The 23,612-nt window shown below is 40.4% G+C and overlaps 2 protein-coding genes and 1 non-coding gene across 3 annotated transcripts; 1 reads left to right on the forward strand and 2 right to left on the reverse strand.

The window, feature by feature from the left end:
• Positions 1-172: 172 nt before the first annotated feature.
• Positions 173-3,238, reverse strand: dusp23b (dual specificity phosphatase 23b). The gene is made up of 3 exons (XM_030718141.1): positions 2,790-3,238; positions 1,845-2,124; positions 173-387 (listed from the first exon to the last, which is right to left on the reverse strand). The coding sequence occupies exons 2-3, from the start codon at positions 2,112-2,114 to the stop codon at positions 202-204; spliced, it is 456 nt and encodes a 151-aa protein (XP_030574001.1). The 5' UTR covers positions 2,115-2,124; positions 2,790-3,238; the 3' UTR covers positions 173-201.
• Positions 3,239-3,261: 23 nt separating this feature from the next.
• Positions 3,262-3,344, forward strand: trnal-cag (transfer RNA leucine (anticodon CAG)). The gene has a single exon. It is a non-coding gene; the product is annotated as a tRNA-Leu (tRNA).
• A 782-nt stretch (positions 3,345-4,126) lies between these two features.
• On the reverse strand, positions 4,127-23,547 carry gng2 (guanine nucleotide binding protein (G protein), gamma 2). The gene is made up of 4 exons (XM_030718142.1): positions 23,336-23,547; positions 10,264-10,340; positions 5,662-5,780; positions 4,127-5,035 (listed from the first exon to the last, which is right to left on the reverse strand). Exons 3-4 carry the CDS (start codon positions 5,746-5,748, stop codon positions 4,907-4,909), a joined length of 216 nt encoding a protein of 71 aa, XP_030574002.1. The 5' UTR covers positions 5,749-5,780; positions 10,264-10,340; positions 23,336-23,547; the 3' UTR covers positions 4,127-4,906.
• Between the last annotated feature and the right edge of the window lie 65 nt (positions 23,548-23,612).

The following is a 23,612-nucleotide window of genomic DNA, read 5'->3' on the forward strand; positions in this document are numbered from 1 at the left end:
TGGTAGCAATATGACAGCACATATTAACGGTAGAAATGTTTGCCTTAATCAAATTGTCCCAGGGACATACGTGGGTAATTTCAATACAGTACTGTTCTTTCCTCTTGTATTTTCCTATCGATAGATAAATAGTGTTCATTTAGGAGTAGTTAAGGCACTTCTTCTTTCTTTTTTAACAGTAACTGAAGCAGTTAATTAATGTTACTTTGTGCGCTGATAAAACTGCACTACTGCCTTCTCTTGTTCATGAGTTTCGATTGAACCTGGCCGCAGTCTACGGATCTCGTTGATTGCATCGATCCCAGAAATCTTCCTGGTCTTCACCAGGTAGCAGGCCAGCATGGTTCCTGTTCTCCCATGACCATGCATGCAGTGAACTCCCACACCCTGAAGACAACGATAAAATATTTATTGGATTCAGTCTGTGATGAGAAACAGAAACAGAGCTGAAACTTATTTCATATGTAAGGATACCTGAATATTTTGGCGGTTATGGAATATTTCTCCTAGGATTGCTGCCTTGGGGAAGGCAGGTGGTCCCAGGAGCAATAAATTAGGTTATTAAGGCAATTTAATGTTTGTTTATTTATTTTTTTAAATAATATATTAATTTTTCCACCTTTTGGTTTGGTAGAGTGCACCACTTGGCAATGTTAGGGGAAACCCTGCTATAGATTTTAATATGAAGATGTTTGTTTGCTTATGGAAAAAAAAAAAACAAACAATCTACTGATTAAAGAAATAACTGGCAGACTGACAGAGAAAGTAACCAGTCTTCAAACAACCATAGTCTTGTACTATAAAGAAGAACTTCATCTTATCCATGTAACTCAAGAGTTAACGCTAGGTTTTCTGTACTACATAGGTGGATCACTTCACACTGAGTTATACCATCATGATTATTTGTGCTGATAACCTAACCTGCCCCAGAACAAGTTATGATCTTGATTGGCAATAAGCAGGTGTGTTATCACTGCCTACTGACCAATCAGTTCTCTGGAGAACAGCATCAACATTCCTAGAAGATTGCTCAGAATTTTCCTGCATGGAGAGCAGGAGGGTTTAAAGTTTTTTAATAGTGCATAATGTCTTTGGGTATATTTATAAGTAATAAATACAGGCTGGATTATAATTGATCAGATTCTCCTGGGTCTTAATGATAAAGCTATGATAGCAATAAATCTGTTAATTTACACTGTCAGCAGCTTCAGTTAAGTTAATTAAACTAAACTTTATTAATATAGTAGATCTTGTCCAGTCTTACAACAGCACTTAAAGCACATGAACTTTCATACAGTGCTTTGATACTAAATTCCTTCACAGTGCTTTTCCTCTCACACATACACCACTTCTTTCAGTCTGTATTGTGTGTTTAACAGCTTCTAGTTTTATCTTCCTTTGTAAAATCAGCTGCTCTGCTGCCAGTACACACATCCATGTTTGTGAGTGGGCGGATGCTACCAATCCCACCATTTTCATTCAACTTGATAAACAAGTTGATGAACAGCTTTGTGTGACCGCTTAGATCGATTCCCAACATTAGGATTAGTGAATCCGAATAACAGAGTATATTGAACTCAGCACAGCTAAGACTAGTAAAAACCCTTCTGACAAAGCCTGTTAAAGCCTTTCATCCTTGTTTAAAAGGCTGTTGGAATGGTGTTACATGATTTCTTCCCTTGTTCCAAAGGGTTTCATGAATGTCAAGTAACCCTGATGTCACATGTTTTAGGTTACAGTGCAGAGCTAGAATGCAACTCAAACAGCAACCCAGGAGAAGTCTGAAGGTACTTTAAAACCTTAACCAACCATCAAGCACAGCCTGTCAGCATCTGAGATCTTACCTCACCCTTGGAGTTGGCCTCTTCCACAACAGAGAGGAATCTATCAATCTGACTTGGAGAAGGAGGAGTGAAGTCAGCTATCTTGATGTGGTGAAGGTTCAACTCTGGGCATGAGTCATGGTGGAGTGGTTTCCTCTCACAGAGGCAAACCAGGTGCTTGATGCCATTGTCCATCATATACCGGTATTCACATGGCAACCTGGGCATAGCCAGTCCAGCCAGTTTGCCTGGCTCCACCCAGGAGAAGTTATGTGGCGGAAAGGATGCCATGAGTGTTCAGCTGAGGAGAGGACACAAAGCTATGATTTATTTTACATACTTTTACTCAAACACAGAATCGGTTAATATTACTAATAAACAAAACCGTAAAATAAAACGATACTCTTGTCTTAAGTGGGAGATACCAAAGCGGATCTTTCTCAGGATTAAAAACACTCCTGGACACACGTAAACTTAACACAGATACAGATAAAGCAGGAACGACTTTAACAATTTTAATAAAGCAGCAAAGAGTCGTGAGAGAGCGCAAAAATAAATAAGTAAATAAAATGCAAAGAATGACACTGTGCAGCTATCTGTCTAGTTAACATTAGCATAGATAGTCAGTGATTCAGTGAGGGATTGGTTTGATAGTTTCATACCGGACCTGTGCCTTATTATGTAAATATAATATATTTATATTGTGCCTTATTATTTAAACATAATAAGGCACAATATAAACATGGAAATACAGTCCAGGCCTCACCAGACTCCACCTATTTGCTTTCAGAGATCAGAAACGAAAGGTAGCACCTAGCTAAACGTTAGCTATTGTATCAGGAAACCAACCACCTCCCAGTTTTGTAAACACTGTTAAACTGAGCAATTCAACCTATAGTAACTAGCTTTCCTGTAGACAGCTATTGCCTCTCTATTACCTAACAAATGACCCATCGAATTACTCACGGTTTACTAATGAATGAGCTCTCTGACACTTGTTCAAGCCGTTGCAGACGAACTTCCAAGCTAGTCCAAGCTACGTTCGCCGTTAGCACGTACTTAATGTGTATGGCAGGTACTTTCACAGTCTCGCTGATAACTAGTACTAAAACTACTGTAGTAAAACCAGACATAGACGTTATATAACCAAGGTTGGATTAAGTCTGTCGAAATGCTAGGTGTAACGTCCCAGTTAATCCATCAATGAGGGAAGCAGCTGTCAGATTCTTCAGTGAAAAATCATCGTGTTTAACGTGATGGAAATTAAGCTGCCAGCTAATGAGTCTTCTGATTTTAGAACAGCGGCTTTACAGTGAAATTAATCGTTGTTTTAGCAACACAGTATGGAATTATATTGTACATATTTTCTGTAAACGTGATTGAAAAAGATAGTAGTATGATATAGTTTAAAAGATAGTCTGGCAGTTATTCACTATATGTCAGGATGGCCGAGCGGTCTAAGGCGCTGCGTTCAGGTCGCAGTCTCCCCTGGAGGCGTGGGTTCGAATCCCACTTCTGACAGTACTTTATTTTAACGTTTATGACACAACAATGTGGTTTTTACTGTTTTATAGTTAATATTGACTGAATATGTGTTTATGGCAGAAAAAATCAACCCAAACTGACAACTAAAGTACCAGTTTTGATTTCAGTGAGCTTAGTTATTGACCCTGTTCTGAAGCCTTAACAGACAGGAGATTTCTGTGTTAACTGGTCTACAAATTTTTATTTTATATTTTAAATGCAAATAATTATTTTAAAATGACAGTCATTAAGTTGACCTTTAAGTACCTGCAGAGAGCAGCAAAACAGTTATTTTAAATGAAGAAAATGTCCTTTACTGTTGTCAAACACACTGCTGAAGCCATTTTAGCGAACTTATGTTGCACCTCTCAAACTTTATTTTAAACTGTAGTGGAGAGTTTAGGATGCCAAATATTACAAAGAAATACTTGTAAAAATGTATTTATCTTGTGAAATCAGTGTCAGTTTGACTGGAGCATAGAGATGTGATAATGTTTCCAGAGATTGATTTGTTTAGTTTGTATATATGATTACAAGCAACATGGAAAAAAATATTTCACAAATCTGATCCCTTCTGAAAAATGCTTTCAGCAGTATCATTTATGATCGAGAGATGTCCTCATTGAGCCTGCATTGAATCATTCTTCTTTTAATATTTACTTTTGTCACCTCCAGACTGAGATTGCCTATTTTATACAACCTCCACATGAAAGGGAAGTGAGAAGATCATTTGCCTGTTTCGTGCAATAGTTAATGATGAAAACACAAACATTCAGAACTCACAGCACAGCACAGTTTACTTGCTAGTCATTTCATACAAATAGTAGAAAGAGGGTTTGTATCGGAAGGAGACAAACTGCATCACATGTGCCAGAAGGCTAGATGTTGATACACAGAGACTGATTTTTCAGAAAGGTAAATGTGTAAATGATCACAGAGTCAAATGTGTCAAACATCCCATTAAAAAATCTTTCACTAACCTGTTGGTGTAAAAGAGAAAGACTTCGGTAATCACATAGTTATAGAAAGATATCTAGGTAAAGTTGGAATAAACACAAAATAAACAACTTAAAAAACACATTCCAATATACAGGTGGCGTCTAGTGGTAGGCGTAGATTTATTTATTTTTTTTGCTTTCCTATAGAGCTCAACCAACCCACAAACCATTGAACAGAACATCTGGAAGTCCCAAAAAAAACCACATTTTATCTATTTTTTGTTTATACACATCACAACCCGGCGACTTGGTAGGTTGACCGGTTGTCCATCATGTATCCAGGTGATTATCATCACACTCCTCCTCCTCCTCCTCCTCATCATCCCTTTTGTGTCACCTAAAAGCGCAGACCCCTTCAACATGCCGCAAACCCCTCAAAAACAGTCGCACCCCTTTAATGTTTACACTTTAACTCGAAGATTTTAATTTTTGCACTCTTTAAGTGCCGTTCGAGAAAAGAGGGCAATAATCACCGTGCCCTACTAGAAGATTTCTACGTGTTTTGAACGTCCATGTTCAAAGTCCCCACACTGAGCAGACTGCTGAAGGGACATGCCGAGTTTACAGGATGGCGCAGAAGAACTTCTTCTCCCTGAACGGGTTCTCCGACGCTGGCACCGGCGACAACAGAGGGTCCTCTTTGGCATGAGCTTCACAGTATGACATCAAGTCTGCTGCAGCTTTAGAAACCTGCAATTACAAGGACACACACACACATACATCAGTACAAGCTGACATACGCAAAGTGGTAACAAAGTGCTTAAAGATACAATTTAAAATCGTCTCTTTGCTGAAGTTTTTTAATGTGTAAACACAACACTGGTTCATCCCTTGAGTTTGGTGCGTTTTTCAATCTTGAATGTTTCATCGGTCAGTGTTATGTGGCTTAACAAACAAAACAAGTGAAAAAAGCAGCCAGTGTCTAAAGAAAAACTTTAAAAGACCTTCAGAATTGCTCAAGTAAGTGTGGCTCCTTTGAACAAAATAGAAGAAATGTTGTTAAGCCACATAACACTGACCTATGGCTCAAGACTTTTGCACAATACTGTAAATCTGACAAATAATAATAAAATAAATCATGTGTGACAGCTGTGTTTGCCTGTGTTTATGACTGTAACAATGTTTGTTGCTCTCTTAGGACACTGTTTGTTCTTCATAGGCCTTTTACTTGGATAAATAAATAAAAATAAAAAGCAATTATCGATTACCTTCAGCACCTCTGTAAAAGTTTAAGCCCAATTGTAAAAAAAAAAAATACATGCAAGTTAATGGACTAAAACCTGATTAAAGACATAAGCGACAAGGCGCCAACCCACCTTTATCCTGTCGATGTTGGCTTCCATCTTCAGCTGTTCCACCAGCTTCCTGGCTTGTGCGATGCTGGCTGTGTTATTGCTCGCCATGGGCGCTATCAGTCAGGTCTCGTGTGCTCTGTCTGCGTGGAGGAGAAAGAGATTTAAACATCCCAGACATTTTAGCTCACAGACGAGCACTATAATATACTCTAACAGGCATGCAGAGAGGAGTGCTAGTAACAGATACCCTGTTTATTATCACATGCCTATGAGCACACACAAACCACAGACACAAGCATATTATTTATGGTGTCAGTTGCTAGGCAGCCCCTGACAGTAAGAGGGAGGCAGAGGAGGTGGGAGGGGAGCGTGGGGGCGGCGCTTTGTCCGGCACTGTATTTCAAAAAAGATAAATGATAAGAAACATTAGAGGTTTCAGAAAGAAAAGCTCTCATTTTGCACAATAATGATAGTTTTCCAAGGAACATAATTGCTGATGCTTCTCAGTCACAGTGTCACATTGGAGGTGGGGTCCAAAAAAAAAGTGAAAAAGTAAGCGCTCCTGGCCTCAGAAGCCATTATTGTCCCATTTATCAGACAAAACTTGGCTTGCACCTATCTTTCCACCATGCTCTGACACAGTCTTGCTGAAATTTAATTGCTCTTCCATATAAAAGTTTCAAGATGTTAAACTGAATACAAAATAATTTTTACATGCCATTTGTTTGAGTATATTATCTTCATCTGCAGGCACTCCCACTTACTCTCACAGTGCACAGCAGGTTAACTGGTGATTCTAAATTGGTTACAAGTGTGAATGTGGTTGTTTGTCTCGTTGTCAGCCCAATGGCAGCCAGTTGACCTGTGCTGGGATAGGCTCCAGCCCTCTTGAAGCCCTCTACAGGGTAAAGCAGATGTAGCTAAAAAAAAAACAGATGTACGTAGAATCTGTCAGAAAATATCTACTTATTCCAGTATCTTTAAAATGATATATATTTTTTTCTCTTGACTGTAGTTACTGTATTGTCTGCTTAAAACTGTTCAAATGCTTCATGGACTTCTTGCAGATCAAATAAATTACTGCCTCTTCAGTGCTCCTTGTGTTTGTGCAATTCTCTGAAACGCCACTGATGGATCACATTTCTTACTTCACTCGGTGATAAAATATTGGTGGACAGGTCTTTAGATGGATTTAGACTATTCAGCGAGGTCCTCTGTGTTTAAGCATAATGTATTCATTATGTTTCTCCACCTATTTATTCTTCACATTTGTCACTGTGCCCCGGGATGCTCCCCTGACACCTACAACTGCTTTGATGAAACAGATCAAGCTCTCCAAAACGGCTTCATACTCAGTATGTGATCAATCATCGCTGCACCCCCCCACCCCGTCATTGGTCTGTACGCACTGTGGTATGACTCAGTGTGGGTTCGGCACTGATCTCAGTGAGGTGCTGGAGCAAAGCATAAACATTAACGCTCCGTGGTGGCACATCTGCTCATTAGGCCGGTGAACTGCTCCTCCGCACAGTTTCACAGGTTACACATTATTTTCCATAATTAGATTTGTTAATGCTGGAATGCTTTCAAGAGAGCTTGTAAACAAATGAAGCAGCTTAATCTGACAAAATGAGAGAATATAACGTTACAGTTTTCTTTATTAGTTTCCAGATGAAGAAAAAATAACACGATTATTTTTCTTCTTACTTGGCTACAAGCAGAGTCATTTTGGGTCACTGGTATTAAGTACTACGCTAATTGTCGGACTAACCCTAAAATACTGCTTTAAATGGGAGAAAAGCTGCAAAACATCATGCATGAGAAGCTATAATGACTAATTTTTGGAATTTTTGCATGACCTGTGACAGTAAAGTTGAATTCAATACAGTCCAGAAGATTAATGATCAACAATATAGTTGAAATTTTTCAGGGGAGGACAGAATGGGCGTTTAAAGACAGGAAGAGTTGTTCTTTTTCCATTTTCCTCCCTCCTCTAACCTAAGCTGGAACATCTCAGCACAATGTCAACGCAAACCAAATGACAATGTGTAGACGATCCATGAGAGCGACCTGCAGCAGACTCAAAATGTGAAGAGTGGAACATAAACAAGATGGTTTATAATCACTGCAGCTGAGGGATCCTGGATGTTCTCAGTTTCAAAACGTCACCTTGTAGGGTCATAGTGTGACAAAAAAAAAAAAAATCCATTATGATGTTATTGATATTGCTATTCAACTCTGTTAGGTTTTAAGAACTCTTTTTTTTTCTTTAATCTTGTGTTATATGGTTTTTAAAGTCTGCATGCAAACTTCACGTTTGTCCCTCACCAAAATAAAAATAGGACAGAGACTTACAACAAAGGCGTGATTGCTGAGCAGAAATTAGTCTTTGGTGTCTTTTAAATCAAGGCCACAATATTGTTTCAACACTCCTGGGAGATGTCAAAACAGGCCAGCATATCATCCGACTATTGATAGGGATAAATGTCACTCTGTCAGGTTTCTGGGATGTGTGTAGAAAAGTAGGTCTTCCATTTTAACACACACAAAAAAGAGGCACAATAACCTATTTTAAGTGGAATTGCTATGGAGAGTTAATGTTTTCAATAAATGCTGTAAAGGAAACAGAAAATTTTAGAGGCTAAAATATCAGAAACAAACCCCCGTAAAGTCACAGTTTTTGCATCCTTTTCCTTGCATCCTCTCCTCCTGTCTTAGTTCATCCCACCAGAGATGTAAGAAGATGAGGGAGAGACACAAGGAGAGAGGACTGCAGGTATCAGGCATTTAACACAATGAGGCTTCCTCGCTTCAGAGCAAAGCGAGGTCAATTAAATATGATGCTCGGCACAGATGCATCATAAATTGTTTCGTTACAGCCCAAGTACTGATGGGCATAACAGTGTTCACGCCAACTTTTATAATTAGGCCTGCTTTTAATTAAATTCACCACATGGGGCAATGTGATGAGAGATCATACCTATAGTCCCCGGAGTCCCACCATGTTTTGTGTATTCCATCTATGCGCCACAATTTCTTTATAAATACGAACTAGTGAAGAGGAGGCTTTCTCCAGCAAGCTTCATGTCCTCCAGATGCATTTTAGGAGCTGAGACATCCTTTACAATGGCATACCAAGTTTGATTTCCAGGTCACAGAGAGGAGGATGGAGGACAGAGGAGACTAGGAGCCAGAAATTAGAGAAATGAAAAAAGTTTCACACTTTGTCTTACCAGCTAGGAGAAACACTAGTTAACGTAGTATGACACTGCAGCTCTGCTAGTGAATCTGGGTATTTCCTTTTATGGCTGTTGTAACACAGGAATTTCCCCACTTTTGAGATAAATAAAGTATACAGTCATGTGAAAAAAGAAAGTTTTCACAGGAGCACATCCCATGATTCAGTAGCTTGCAGAACCACCTTTAGCTGCAATAAGTAATCATCTTTATGAGTGACTTTATGAGTCTCTAATATTTGGTCCAGTCTTCTTCACAATGTTGCTTCAGTTCACTGAGGTTTGCCGGCACTTGTTTGCGCACAGCTCCCTCAAGTCCTGCCCCACCCTTTCAATCAGGTTGAGGTCTGGATTTTCTGGCCATTGCAGCACCTTGTTGTAGCTTTGCTGCTGTATCCAACTCATCTGTCCAAAGGACATTGTTCCAGAAGTGTTGTGGTTTGTTCAGGTGCAACTTTATGTTAAGCTGTGCTGCCATGTTCTTTTTAGAGAGAAGAGGCTTTCTTCTGGCAACTCTTTCAAACAACCCATACTTGTTTAGTCTTGTTCTAATTGTAATGTCATCAGCTTTAATATTTAACATGCTAACTGAGGCCTGTAGAGTCTGAGATGTAACTCTTGGGTTTTTTTTTGCAGTTTCTCTGAGCGTTGCATGCTCAAATGTCCACATCTGGCATGTAGCATTATGTTAACACACACCTGAATACTCCAGACCAGCAAACTACCAAAACTTCAGTTTTCACAAGTGTTCACACTTGATGATGATCAATTAATTAATCAAGTGCTCTTAATTCTTAAAGAAGCAGTAAGGGTGTAGCTAATTTTTCACAAGACTGCATTTCATCTCATCTTTACTCCTTTTCACAATGTTAATTTAACACAGTAGCATGGTAATATATGAACCAAAAAAAGAGAAAGGAAAAAGTGAGCAGCAACTGGGTAGAGCTGTCACCGAGGCCACGAGATCACTTTCCTGTTCATTACTGTTGGAGCGTGCGAAAATGCCACCCTGACATTTTCATATCTGCTAAAGGAGGGTGGGGTGACGGTGACATGTAACAGATTCACATTTTCCTTCCTTCCATCCTCCTTTCCTTTTCTTGCATCCTTCTTATCTGTTAGCTGCTTAAAATACCATTCTGAGATGTTGCATGTGGTGTCATCATGCTGATAAGTGTGACACTGATAAATAATGCATTGAGACGGACAGAGGCCTTAACTCCGTCAGTTGTCGACAACTTTGTGGTAGCTGTCGAGACGGGTTCACAAACTCTTTGCAGTTGCAGCAAAAGGGCTGTGTCACCGCTGTGCACTCATGCCACAAAATTGAGAAAGAGGTTGCTGCTTGTCTTTCCTCATCAGCCTTCTTCCTCTTGCCTGGACGTACCTTGTCTGCTTACTCCTCCGCGCTCTGCCCTGGTGTGCGTCTGCGGTTCAGTCAGCAGTTTGTGTGTGCCACACTTTCTGCAAACAAAGAGGAGAGAAAGAGAAGCTGAGAAGAGTGAGAATCAGAGCTCCACATGCTTTCAGTCCCACATTCCAGATAAATTACGTATGTCTGTGCAGCCTCTGTCCTCTGATCACTGTGTGTCAGAATGTCACAGATAGCTCTCATAAACTGAGCTAAAGACAAATCACTGATTGAGAAACGGCACAGACGAAGATGAATGTGGAGCACAAGTGAAGAGGCAAATTACTTTATACTTTAAAAGGAATTGTGCTTGAGAGATAGATGAGAGGATGATTTTCATATTTGTTTGCACAACCAATTAGGTTATCCTAAAGCTGGGGGGCCAGCCTTGCAAACAAGGTAAGAAAATCTGCCAATAGTGCCACCAAAAACTCATCAAATAATACTTCATCTCATTTGCTGAATCCACACAAATTTTAAAGTGTTAGAGAGGCTATGTGTGTGACTCATAAAAATGCATGCTGTGACGGATGTCACCAATTTAATATCCTTCCAAAATGAAATCTCTCCCTGTTTCAGAGGCATGATGCTGAATAATGGCTGGAAAGGTGTTTTTGCAGAGTGTTTTGATGTCACACTGAAACTGACCTTTTCAGAAATGCCATCTCCTCATCATTTTAATCTACTACACATTAGTGTGAAATGGTGCCATAATCTGACCCCCATATTTTAAGTCAGTTCACCTTAAATCTATTTAAAAATTTGGGCCAAACTTGAATAAATCCCCACGAGGTATTCCCGAGATGTCGTGTGGGGTAGAAGGATAATGTGGGATTCATGGTATTGCCTTTGTGTCCATTTGTGTATGTATTTTGCTATGCAGAGTGAAGGTTTATGGGTATGCAACCTATGCATGACATGCTTGCATGTACAGTGGTACTGTAGTCCTAAAGTGGGCCAGAATGGGAAAGGGAGTGAAGGGTGTAAAAAAAAAACAAAAAAAACACCAGATAAGCACAGAAAATGGCTACAGTTTCAGACACTTCATTGTTTGAAACACTTGGTTTCACTTCAGCTCTTTGTGTGTTATTACTTTGCTCTTCCACAGACTACTTGTGCCATGGATTTTTGTCACTGCCCCCTGGTGAGAGTAAAGACCTACAACATAATTTGGAAATAGCCGTCTCTGTTGCAAGCATACAAATCCTCGGGGTAAACTTACCTGATTTCAATCAAGAGAAGAAGGCTGATCATTCTTCTGCCTGCAATAAATATGTATCACGGGGAGCAGCTGTTTAGCCTAGCTTAGGATACAGATGTTTTACAGGATTTCAGGAAGCCACATGGAATATTAAGTGTTTTCTAGTGAGATTTAGATGTGCTGGTAGGACAGAACTAGCCTAGCAATACAACAGTACTATCAGTCCTGCCATCCAACTTTCAGCATGACCGCAAATAATGACACTTCTAACAATTTCCAGCTTTTCCTTTAAGTCTTCAGTCGGTACTGACCCTAACTTTCTCCCCATTGGCCTCTCTTTCATCTTCTGGTCATTCAGATTCATTCTTTAATGCATCTGTAACTCTGCATCTCGGTTCTGATAAATGGGCCAATTATCCTGCATGAGCAGATCTGCAGAGGAAGGGAATTCCTGCCATCATAAATCATGGTAGCACAGCACACAACATTAAAGCAACGTTACAATGAGGAATCCATTAACAAAACCTCGCCAAAAGCAGCAGGACCCCTGAGCCAAAGTATTTTAGCAATTCTGAAGCTGCTTAGAATTTAAATAACAAGCAAAAAAAAAAAAAAAAAAAAAGACAGTCTTGGAGTGTACTGTAACCCCTCCAGATTTACTGGAGCCATTAATCTACACTGTTACACTGTGTTATGAAAGCTGTATGATAATTTCATCTGTGCAGTGACTCTTAAACTATTAGCTGGTGTGTATTATGTAGCAGGTGTGTAGTATGTAGCAGGATAGTCTTGTAATATATAATCTCTTAATAGAACATTTTTGTAGTTATCGAAGCCAAAGAAAATGTTTTTGATACCCTACAAAAAAAAAGACAAAATTGTCAAATGTTGCTGTACGTGTAGGGCTACAAAAAAATAAATAAATAAATAAAAAATAGAGCCCAAAGCAATTCTTTCTCAGATTTGCTTTAAAACTATGCATTACCAATACAGCTTTATTGTTAATTGTCAGATTTTGCAAGTAGCTCATATTTCTGCAAGTTCTTAGCATAAAGAACCTGTAGGCACTTCAAAAGTCTTACTATGTTTTATGTATGGTCACTGGCCACTTACTGGGTTGGACCCCCTTTCACCTTCAGAACTGCCTTCACTCATGGCATAGACTCAACAAGGTGCTGGAAACACTCCTCAGAGATTTTTGTCCATATTGACATGATAGCATCACACACATCCATAATGGGGAATCTCCTGTTTTACCACATCCCGAAGGTGCTCTACTGGGTTTAGAGCTGGTGACTGTGGAGGCTGTAGGAGTGCAGCTCAACTCAATGTCATGTTCAAGAAACCAGTTTGAGATGATCTGAGCTTTGTGACATGGTGCATTATTTTGCAGGAAGCAGCGATCAGGAGATGACTACACTGGTCATACAGCGATGGACATGGCCAGCAAGGCCAACACCCTATGTAGGCTGTGGTGTTTAAACAATGCTCAAGTGGTACTTAGGGGCCCCAAGCATGCCAAGAAAATATTCCTCACAGTTCCGGCTGCTGGGATCACCACCAGTTTGTCATAGTCTTCTATCATCCAGTTTTGGTGAACCTGTGCAAACTGTATCTTCATTTTCCTGTACTTAGTTGACAGGAGTGGCACCCAGTGTGCTGTGCTGTAGCCAATCTCCTTCAAGGGTCAATGTGTTGTGCATTCAGACATCGTCTTCTGCATACCATGCTTGTAATGAGTGGTTATATAAATTTCTGTTGCCTTCCTATCAGCTCAAAGTAGTGTGGTCATTCTCCTCTGGCACCAACAAGGCATTTTCACCCAGAGAACCACCGCTCACTGGATATTTCCTCTTTTTCACACCTTTCTCTGGAAACCCTGGAGATGGTTGTGTGAGAAAATCCCAGCAGATCAGTAATTTCTAAAATACTCAGACCAGCCCATCTGGCACCAACAACCATGCAGCATTCAAACTCACTTAAATCACCTTTCTTTGCCATTCTGATATTCAGTTTGAACTTCAGCATGTTAACCACGTCTACATGCCTAATTGCACCAAGTTGCTGCCATGTGATTCCTTGATTAGATGTCTGTGTTACTGAGCAGTTGAACAGGTATACCCAATGAATTGGCCAGTACATGTATTTCCTGTGTGCTGTTACTGACATTACACAGTGACAGAGTCACGTGATTAGTAACATGCGACTGTGTCATCATAAGTTTTATTTGTTCAGAGCATGTGTTTGCTTACAGAAATATCCGGCTTGTCAATCAAAAGACTCGCTTTTACATCCGGGAACTTTCCAGCATTTATATTCTGTAGATCATTGCTGGTTTAGAGGTTTAATGGAAATATGATAGGAAAGTTTTATAATACTGCATTGGTATTTATAATACTGAATTTGCAACAAGTTAGACAAATGATTTAGCAGTCTGTTACCCTTTGTATCTAAGATTGTGATGTTTAAAAGGACCAGACCATGTTTAAACCAAATTAGGCTAATTGTGGCACAGTTTTTAAAATGTAGCTGTATTTTTCTGATAATTTATCTTGCAAATAATGTATAAAAAATTTCTACTTCACTTAAGTGTTAATTGTGCACGCGACACACAGTTAAGACTTGAAATCTGAACAAATAAAAAAAAGTAGTGTATGCATTACTTGTTAAACCTGCATTAACCATAGACTGTATATAAAAGAAGAACATAGCTACAGATACATCACCATTGGTTTGTAGATGGCCATTCTGAAGCCTGGTGTTTTGCATTTTGTTTTGTTTTTTTAACCTATAGTGACCATATTGGGATGAGAAGATGGAGCTGAGCATATAACTCTACATCTAGCTAGCTAGCTTGGTTAACAAGGTGCATCCATTATTTACTGACATGCTCACTTTGTCCAGAGAAAAGCATTCTTGAAATAAAATGTACTTACTGGGGAAAAAAAATTACTCCTCGTGTCTTATAGCATAAGCTAATGCTAAACAATGGATGGATCTGAGAACACAGCATGTCCAAGTCACAGGATAGCCATATCCTACAGCATATCCTCATTTATCCTCTAGCTTACACTAAAAAGGGTTAAAAAATGAGCATAAGTTTAGTTTTAGTTAGTTACTGAAACCATAATAAGCAGAATTTTCTAATAGACTTCCTTGCAATCAGACTTATTTGCAACCAGAGGAGTTACCCCCTGCTGCCCATTAAATAAAATGCAGGTTTAAGGCAATTCTGAATGTGGTTCAATCTGGAGGCTACATTAAGCTTTTGAATAGGGGAGCATAAACAAGCATCAAGAAACACTGGCATGCATTTGAACTAACATTTCCAGCTGTGTAATGATAACATTTTGAATTCAATTCAGTTTTATTTATATCACAACAAACAAATCACAACAGCAGTCACCTCATATCATAAGGCAAAGACTCTACAATAATACAGGGTAAACAGCAATAATCAAACGACACCCTATGAGCAAGCACGCGGTGACAGTAGGAAAGAAAATCTCCCTTTTAACAGGAAGAAATATCTGGCAGAACCAGGGTCAGGGAAGGGCAGCCATCTGCCATGAATGGTTAGGGGTGAGAAGAGGGAGGCAGGAAAAAAGACATGCTGATGAAGAGAGCCAGAGATTAATAACAACTAATGATTAAATGCAGAGTGGTGTATAAACACATAGAGAGCGACACTCATGGGATCATGGGAAGTCCCCCAGCAGCCTAGGCCTATTACAGCATAACTAAGAAAGGGTTCAGGGTCACCTGATCCAGCCCTAACTATGAGCTTGATCAAAAAGGAATGTTTTAAGCCTAATCTTAAAAGTAGAGAGGGTGTCTGTCTCCTGAATCCAAACTAGGAGCTGGTTCCACAAAAGAGGGGCCTGAAAGCTGAAGGCTCTGCCTCTCATTCTACTTTTAAATACCCTAGGAACCACAAGTAAGCCAGCAGTCTGAGAGCGAAGTGCTCTACTGGGGTATTATGCTACTAATGATGCCACAGCAAGACAACGATCACCTTTATTTAAGTTCTGTTAGGTCAAAATTAAGTACTAGGTGATTTCAGGTGCTACTTCATTTCCCAAGGGATTGCCACAGTGGATGGATGTTTAATTTGGCACAGAACTTACATTGGATTCCCTTCCTGCTGAAACCTTCCCACTCATCCAGGCTTGGGATTGGCAATAGGACTACATTAGCATGTGACCCCCTGAGGCTTCACCTGGTATCAAACCAGGGAGCTTTCACATGTTAGGCAAATGTGTTAACAAAATACTTGTCTCTTTAGCTGTAAAGTCCAAATAAAGCTATGGACTAACCAAAACAATTAGAAAGAAGCCACACCTGCAGTGTTATGAATTCTTTCACACGTAAGAAGTTGTTTGATTTTTTGCAGGTTTCACATTTTACTGTAGAAAAGAGAAGACACGGCTTTGAATAGTTTTATACCGCCCAAGTAATGGTCAGTACGAAACTGGAATGGACTTACTTTACTTTTTGCCTGCTTATTTCAGTTTACTTCATCTTGCATGAAAGGCAAGAAGCCAATTGGTCTTAAAAAAAAAAAGAAGAAAAAAGTTGCTGAGTTTGATTTCCTTGTGAACCGTTTGTGTCATCATATTTATGCTGCAAAGCAGCAGCAAGATCAGTGGATGAGAGACAAAGGGTGTTAAAACACTCAAGTGCAAGCATTTTTTTTTTTTTTAATCTTAATACTCGGCAATATTGTTCTCTACTTTTAGGCCAGTAAAGCATTTCTAACGAACTAAACTGCAAAGAGTGGAGAAAAACAAATGCAACACTTGAGTGGTGATCCATTTCTCTCTTTTGTTCCAGCCTTCTGCTTCCCATCCCTCCCTGTATGGCAGACAGGTGTCCAATGATATGACAGAAACACCCCCAGCATGCTCTGTCCTGCTGCTAACACCACTGAATCAATCTAACCCCCTCTGCCATCCTTCCCCTGACATTTGGAGCTTTTTTGAACCTCTTCCTACAGGCTTTTGGGGGGTCTGTGTTCGTGACGAGGACCTCCATAGATGTGATTATAGCTGCTGCTCGACTCTGGGTGTCGCTGACTTAAAGGGTGATTAAGCGCCACAGGAAACATCCTGGTGAGGAAAATATAATTCCTGGCCTGTCGAGAGTGACGATCTTTCGCGTACTCCCACACACGCTGACTCTCGGTTCAGTTCTCCCTCCCTTTTTCACCTCCTTTCACTTTCTGTAGTGCACACCTTATTATCCTGTCTTTTTTTTTCTACACCATCCAAAGAGAGAAATTTAAGCAGCGAGGCAGGGAGTGTTCTGTCCTCTGTGATGCCTAGGGTGTGAAATCAGAGCGTGGTAATTAAAAATGTGTCCCTGGCTCAGCCATCTGGACCCTGGAGAGTCAGTGATTAACCTGCAAGGGTCTGCAGGAACAGCAAGAAGGCAGGAAATAACCCCTGCTCAGAGATGAAATTGATGGTCTCTTAAGGCCTGTCTATACAAGAATGAATCCAAACAGCAGACCTTTACCAAAGCCTGGGCCTCCGTACTTATTGCTGCTACAAATGATTTTCACCAAAATAAATTGCAATGATAAACTAAGCAGATTTACGGCAAATTTTTGGTAATTTCTGAAGTAATGGATTTTTTTTTTTCTTTCAAAAAGAGTAAAAGTTTCTGTTTCCTATTAGATAAATTGTCATTCAACTTTGCTTTTTTATTATTGGCAGATTGTCTACTTTAGGCCTCAGTCACAAAGGCCTAGAGACCGGAGGGGGACACCCTACCAACCATTGATTGCTAGGGAAATATGTAGAATCCCAAACCAGTTGGCAAGTGGTTGCTAGACTTTGCTGATTGTCTCCAAATGAAATGGTCTCAAAAGAGGGTGCTGCACCAAAAACCAAAAACCTCTTTGTGATTGCTTTGGTTACTGGCAGATTGCCACAGTCACCTGCAGTCTGCATGGAAGACTTGTCTACAAATACTCAACATTTACTCTCTGAGCTGTAGTGGAGGGAGAACGTTTGGCTTGAAAGTGCCTTACTGCTTTAGCCAACACATTTCAAAAAGCACAACTTTTACTTTGAAGGGTAACGGTCTTTGTTTCTGGTCTACTTTGAACTTTTCTCAGGTTCACTAGCCTTTGAAAGTATTTTACCATTGTTTGCAGACAAGTCAATGTCATCCATACAAACTACATGTGACCGCAGCAATGTACTAGCATCAAAAACAATCACAAGGAGTTTATCGTTGCAGTCCCGTACACCTTTGTGCCACCAATTTCACACTAGCAACTGCCAGCAACCATTCACCAACTGGTTGCAGAATACATACTTTTTACTAGCAACTGGTGTTTACCAGAATGTCACTAAGTGATTGCAATCAGTTACACAGCAACCAGCAGCAACCCAAAGCAAACACTTGCATCCTTTGGGGGAATGCACATTTTTCCCTTGCAGCTGGTGGTTGCCACCAGTCTCCAGGCCTATGTGACTGGGGGTTTACCAAGCTAGGTTAAGTGTCTGGCTGATTACTGAATGGTTTCTCTTGACTTGTTTCAAAATGAGAACCTTCTGAAAAGGTCTTAGTTTCAGTCTCACCTTTATTTCTTCAGACACAGATTAAACAGCAGCTGTGCCATTAACTTCAGTATTTACATCAAATTAAAGTATTATTTCAAAATACAACAGCACAAAATGCTTACAGTTTAAAGAAAGCTGTCTCCTTTGATGACAGATTTTATTCTGCTTTCCTGGGGAGTGTCATCTGCAGCAGGTCGTTCCCTATTTTACCCGTATTTGAAACTCTCCATACATGGAAGGAGGGGACCTTGTTACATTTACTGAGTTCAGCAGAAGACTTGGACTTCAAGAGTCAATCAATATGTGAAAATGACTCACTCTGCAATGTGTTTAACAGCATAATGGACTGCATGTTCTAACTGTGAACGGCAGACACGTTTGGGTTGATCTTTCTACACAAGAGTGAGGCCGCTCCTCTCGATATATCATAACAAGAGTTATGAAGAAATCCGTTTAATATCTTTTTTATTTAGTTAGCTGTAGTTTTCATATTGAAACAGCAGTTTTATAATGGCGGTGTAACTAGAAGTTGAAACAGAACCCTATCCAGATCATCGGGTCTTACTTAACATCTCTACTTTCACACGATCGCGAACACTGAAAGTCAAAGTAAATTTTTATTTTATTGTTGTTTGTGCTGCAGATTGTTTCAGTAGCACAAAAAAATCAGACAGAGCAGTGGATAAAAAATGATTTAGTAGATGCAGGTAAATTGCACACTGCACCAAACAATCTACGTAGCTCAATACGAGCAGCAGTATTTAAGAACATATGATTTCTTGTCAGATTAATTAAGATTAGCTCATAGCATCTTTAGAGAAATATTTGCAATCTCTCTGAGCGAGTCAGGGTTTCCTGCAAAAACAAAACAAATCCTAAACCCTGCTAAAATGCAGTGTTTTATTTATTTCTGTAGCCTTGTGTGAGCGTGCAAAAGAACATGCGTGCAGAAAGTTCGGTCATCTGAGTCTCATAGAGCTAAAGAAAGATTTACAGAACTGTAAACGGATACTAGAGGAGAGAAAGAGAGAGACAAGCAAAAAAAGCTGGAAATAAAGTTTGTCAGGGAGATGAAAGAGAGGATGGGGTGGCAACACTTTCTTCCAGAGTAGTTTTGACCGCAGCAAGGAGAAGTACAGAAACATAAAACTGACCTCCGGAGTTATAATGAGCACAATCAAGACGATATTGACTATTGACTGTAATTTAGCACGGATGCCTGCCCTTGAACAGGAGAAAGGACACCCCTCCCTCTGCACACAAAGACAAAGCGATGGGACACAGAGAGCTGAACTGTCAGGTCATAACTGTCTGTGGAGATGACACTGAGTGCGACAGCTGAACGCCCTTCTCCATCACAGTTTTCATTTATACTGGGCTCTGAGCAGGACCTAAACATATAACATATAACAATTTCTGCACTTTCTTCTGTTACTAATTAACCAACTGACCATAAATTGACTGAAAAATGTGTGAAAACATCATAGAAAAATCTCATATTTAGCGAGCACACGAGCCACCAGAGTTGTGTATTTAGTACTAAAAGAGTACCTCAGAGCTGTGGATCTATATTGTGTGTGGGAGGGAGGCTTGTGGTTGCGTTTCATTCATCATTTATGAAAAATACAATCTCCATTCAGTACCTCTAAAACTGTTACACTTTTAGCTACTGATTAAATCATTTAACCATTTAAAGGGCTAGTAAACATGCAGCGGTAAATCTCTCATTTTATTGATTCAGTCATAAAAACAGTTTCTAGAATCTGTCAAGTGAAATGAATATTTATAATCATCATCATCACATTCATTTTTTTCAGCAGTATTGTTTTAATTTTGGAATGTAATGGCTGCTTTGTGCGCCGACTCACTCCTCGTGCCACTTCCTCTCGGTCAGACCACCACCACCACCCATGATCATTCGATGAGCCCAGACATCTGTGCCACCCCCAGGATGCCCTGCCCATCTTACCATCTCAGAGGCTGTAGACTGTGTGTGTGTGTGTGTGTGTGTGTGTGTGTGCATATACTGTATACATGTGTACTGGGTGTAATCTAAGTCCCTAAAGGGGGAGGGGAGAAGGCAGTGGCCCAGGAAATGATGCATCCGCTGGGAGTCAAGGAGGCAGCAGGGAGGAGGCTTTTTTTGCTCCAGGGAGCTTAAATGTGGTCGTTCATGTTTATTAAATCAAACAATCAAGGTCCTGCATGTTTTTTCTTTGTTAGATTGAAACAGTGACCGAATGGTTTTCTTGTCCTGAAACGTAAAACATTTTAAACCTTTGATTTGCGTGTTATGTAACAGCAGTGCAGTTAGTGGGGTAGAAACAATGCATGACACTGGCTGTCACAGGAACAGCCTCTGAGCTTCAGGAGCATGCAAAAAAAAAACAACCTTTTTTTGTTTTTTTTTTTCATGTGTCCAGGGTGGAAAATTAACACCAGTCACCAGCCAAATAACACTGGTGATTTTTGGCTAGGCTTTTGGATGTTAATCGGCCATCATGTGGAGCATTTTTTTTCCCTCTCTCTAAATCATACTTGGAATGAGATTGAAAAGTTTTAGCAGCTTTTGTTTTAACAGCTTTTGTGTACATCAGCCTCTTTTCCATGCTTTCATTGACAGGAATCAGAAGGATTTCTGCCCTGACTGAGGCAGCATAAACATATTTTTCCTCTGGAATTATTCAGCATGCAATCAAATAACACAGCCAGATTTCTGGGCTGTTAACAACAATTACAATCATTTGGACTTGTTTAGAGTCTGCTGAAGGACTATCAGACACTCACTGGCTTTAACTGTACTTTTGGCTGAAATAGAATCAAATCATGAATCTCATCCAATCCTTTATGAACCAGTCTTGTTTATTCAGGTCTTTCTGGTCAGCATTTACAAACAAAAAGACTGGAAACTGACACGCTATTTGCTATTGAACTCTTGTGATCGATTTGAACTCGAGTCAGATTCGCTGCCAGACTTTATTTAAACTCTATGAGACTTGACCAATGTAAGAGAGCCTATAAACTTATATGACAGCTATGAGAGTTGACTCCCCACAACAGACCTGAGACTTCAAACAGAAAGTTTTTCCTGCGGTGACCTCTGCCATGGCTCGAGTTTTGTCTGCTGGATTTGCTCCAATAGACTTAAAAACTGCTCCGGTGAACTTGAAACTCGAGGATTTGAGACTTAATTGGATAAGACTTGCATCTGGTGGATTTGACTCACACTTTGCAGATTTAGTTCTTGAAAATGTAAATGTAAATAATGATTTTCTCATTGCAATCAGTGCTCTGCTGGGAAACCTTGGGGCCCTATTCTTCACCAGGATGTATCTTTGTCTAACGCCCACCCAACCACAAATTCATGGAAATAGCTCTCCCCAATTGCAGTGGCTGCACAACAATGCCTCAAAAGTGTGTGACAGCTGTGTGACTTGATACCAAATCCTTGGACTGCAATTTGTGTTTTGCTTGCAGTGACTAGATGCATTCTTTAAGACTTGAGAGTTAAAGATACATTGACTATACTGCAACCTAAAGGGGCATACACAAAGGAAGAGATGAGAAGCCAGTGAGAGTGACTGACAATTAGAAATGTTAAGTGTGCGCATACCAAGTCAAACTACTCTGTTCTGAGACAAGAGACTGAACCAACAGCCAGTCCACCACATCGACCAACTGCCCGCTGCAAACCAACACGTGGCAGACATTCCACTTTATATGCTGATGGGGTTTTAATTGTAAAAATTAGGTCTTAAGTTTTGTCTGTAAACAAAAAAAATAAAAACTCATTTCAAACTAAAGCCTAGGGACATGACTTCAGCTTTGTTTCAAGAACTTGAGGCTTGATTTTTGCTTCCTCTAACTGGCTGATAGACGACAGCTGAGAACAGAGTGCAGTCGAATAAGCTTAAAAACCTAAATCAACACTGTTAGAAGCAAACAAGCGAGTACAAAGGTCAAAGCCTTTAATTCAGCATAATCCCCACCTCATGTTTGATTTTCCTATGAAGTTACTCCGGCTTACATTTTCAATAAGGAAATTGACACAAAGATAACAAGGCTTACTGTATGTCCTCAAGCTTTACCCCTGAAATGGACAGATTATTTTCGGTTGGAGGCTGTGAAAGGAGCGGCGAGAGGTCAACGTGCTCAGTAAGGCACGGACTGCTGCTTGGTTTTCCTTACTCTTTTCAATCATTCCTCCCTCACTCCTTCCGCTTTCTATTTAAACACTCATCACCGGGCTCTATAAAACTCTCAAGGTTTTGTGAAGCATTGTGAGCCGCTCTTTTTAGTCTCAACATCGATGCAGCTGAAAATGTGGCCTCGGAGCAGTTCCTCTTTGAGATACAGTATGACCCGCCTGGACGTGAGCTCTTGCGTAATTCCAGCTCGCAGTGTGCATTTGTAATAGGCCTGGATATGTAACACAACTGCATGCACATGATTGGGTGATTTACTATGAGTTGTGCATGACGATGCCCTTGTGTGACAGGCTAAGATTGGGGAAACAGCACATCTGTGTTTGTTTTCTTGGTTTTCTATTGAATGTGTGCGGCTGTCAGCAACTATGTAGTCTGTGAGCTACATAAAAACATCAACCCCCCTGCCTCCTCATCCTCCTCCTCCTCTCCCAGCCATCTGCCTGATACAACCACTACACGGAGCTTGTGTGTTGTCAACTGTCTTTCCCTTTCCTCAGTGGAGGATGAGAGGGTTTGGAATGGCTAGGAAACCTCGCGTAAAGCTTTGGGGATAACTTTCTGCTGTTTCTGTCTTGTGCATCTCTTCCTGCCAGCCGCATTCTCCCCTTTTCATCCACCTCTTTCTTTGCCTTCTGCTCAAGCAAATATCCCCTGAAACAGATGCCCTTAATTCTTCTGGCCCCACATCATAAGATCTGCCCAATCCTGAGGCAAGAAGGAGGAGTGAGGAAAAAGAAAAGCAAGGGAGAGAGTCCATTCTCTTTTTGCTCTCACACAAACATACGTGGAAGAAGGTAATGGACGGGGGAGATATTAAATAGTGGCTCACCGCTGAGGAAGGAGCTTTTTAGTGATTTTTAGAGGGAGGAGGGGATTCCATGACGTAAACCAGCCAGCAGCATCAATCTTACCCCTCAAGTGCTGACAAAAAGACATCATGGATATGTAAAAAAAATCCCCTCCTCCTCTGGAACACACCCTGTTTGGGATGTGATTAACCCACATGCCACCAAAATGCACAAAAATAAATGACAACAGGCAAGAATTTAAACAAAAATACAACCTACCTTTATTGTGGTTGTGTGCTCTCCTTCCGTGAATCCAAATGCATCCAGTCATGTGGAGTAGTAGCCACACGTTCTCCCTTCTGCTGATCACACACACAGAGGCAGCCGATTACATCCACACTCACCACACACACACACACTCCTATATCTGTATGCCTTTCGCTCTCTCGCGCTCTCTCTCTCTCTCTCTCTGTCTACTCCCGCTGAGATCCTCCCTCCTCACTGCCGCTGAGTCTCCACCCTTCAGCCAAACGCTCAGGCTCCAAGAATCTACCCT

The sequence above is a fragment of the Archocentrus centrarchus genome, chromosome 22 (genome assembly GCF_007364275.1).
Source record: "Archocentrus centrarchus isolate MPI-CPG fArcCen1 chromosome 22, fArcCen1, whole genome shotgun sequence".
Classification (NCBI taxonomy): domain Eukaryota; kingdom Metazoa; phylum Chordata; class Actinopteri; order Cichliformes; family Cichlidae; genus Archocentrus; species Archocentrus centrarchus.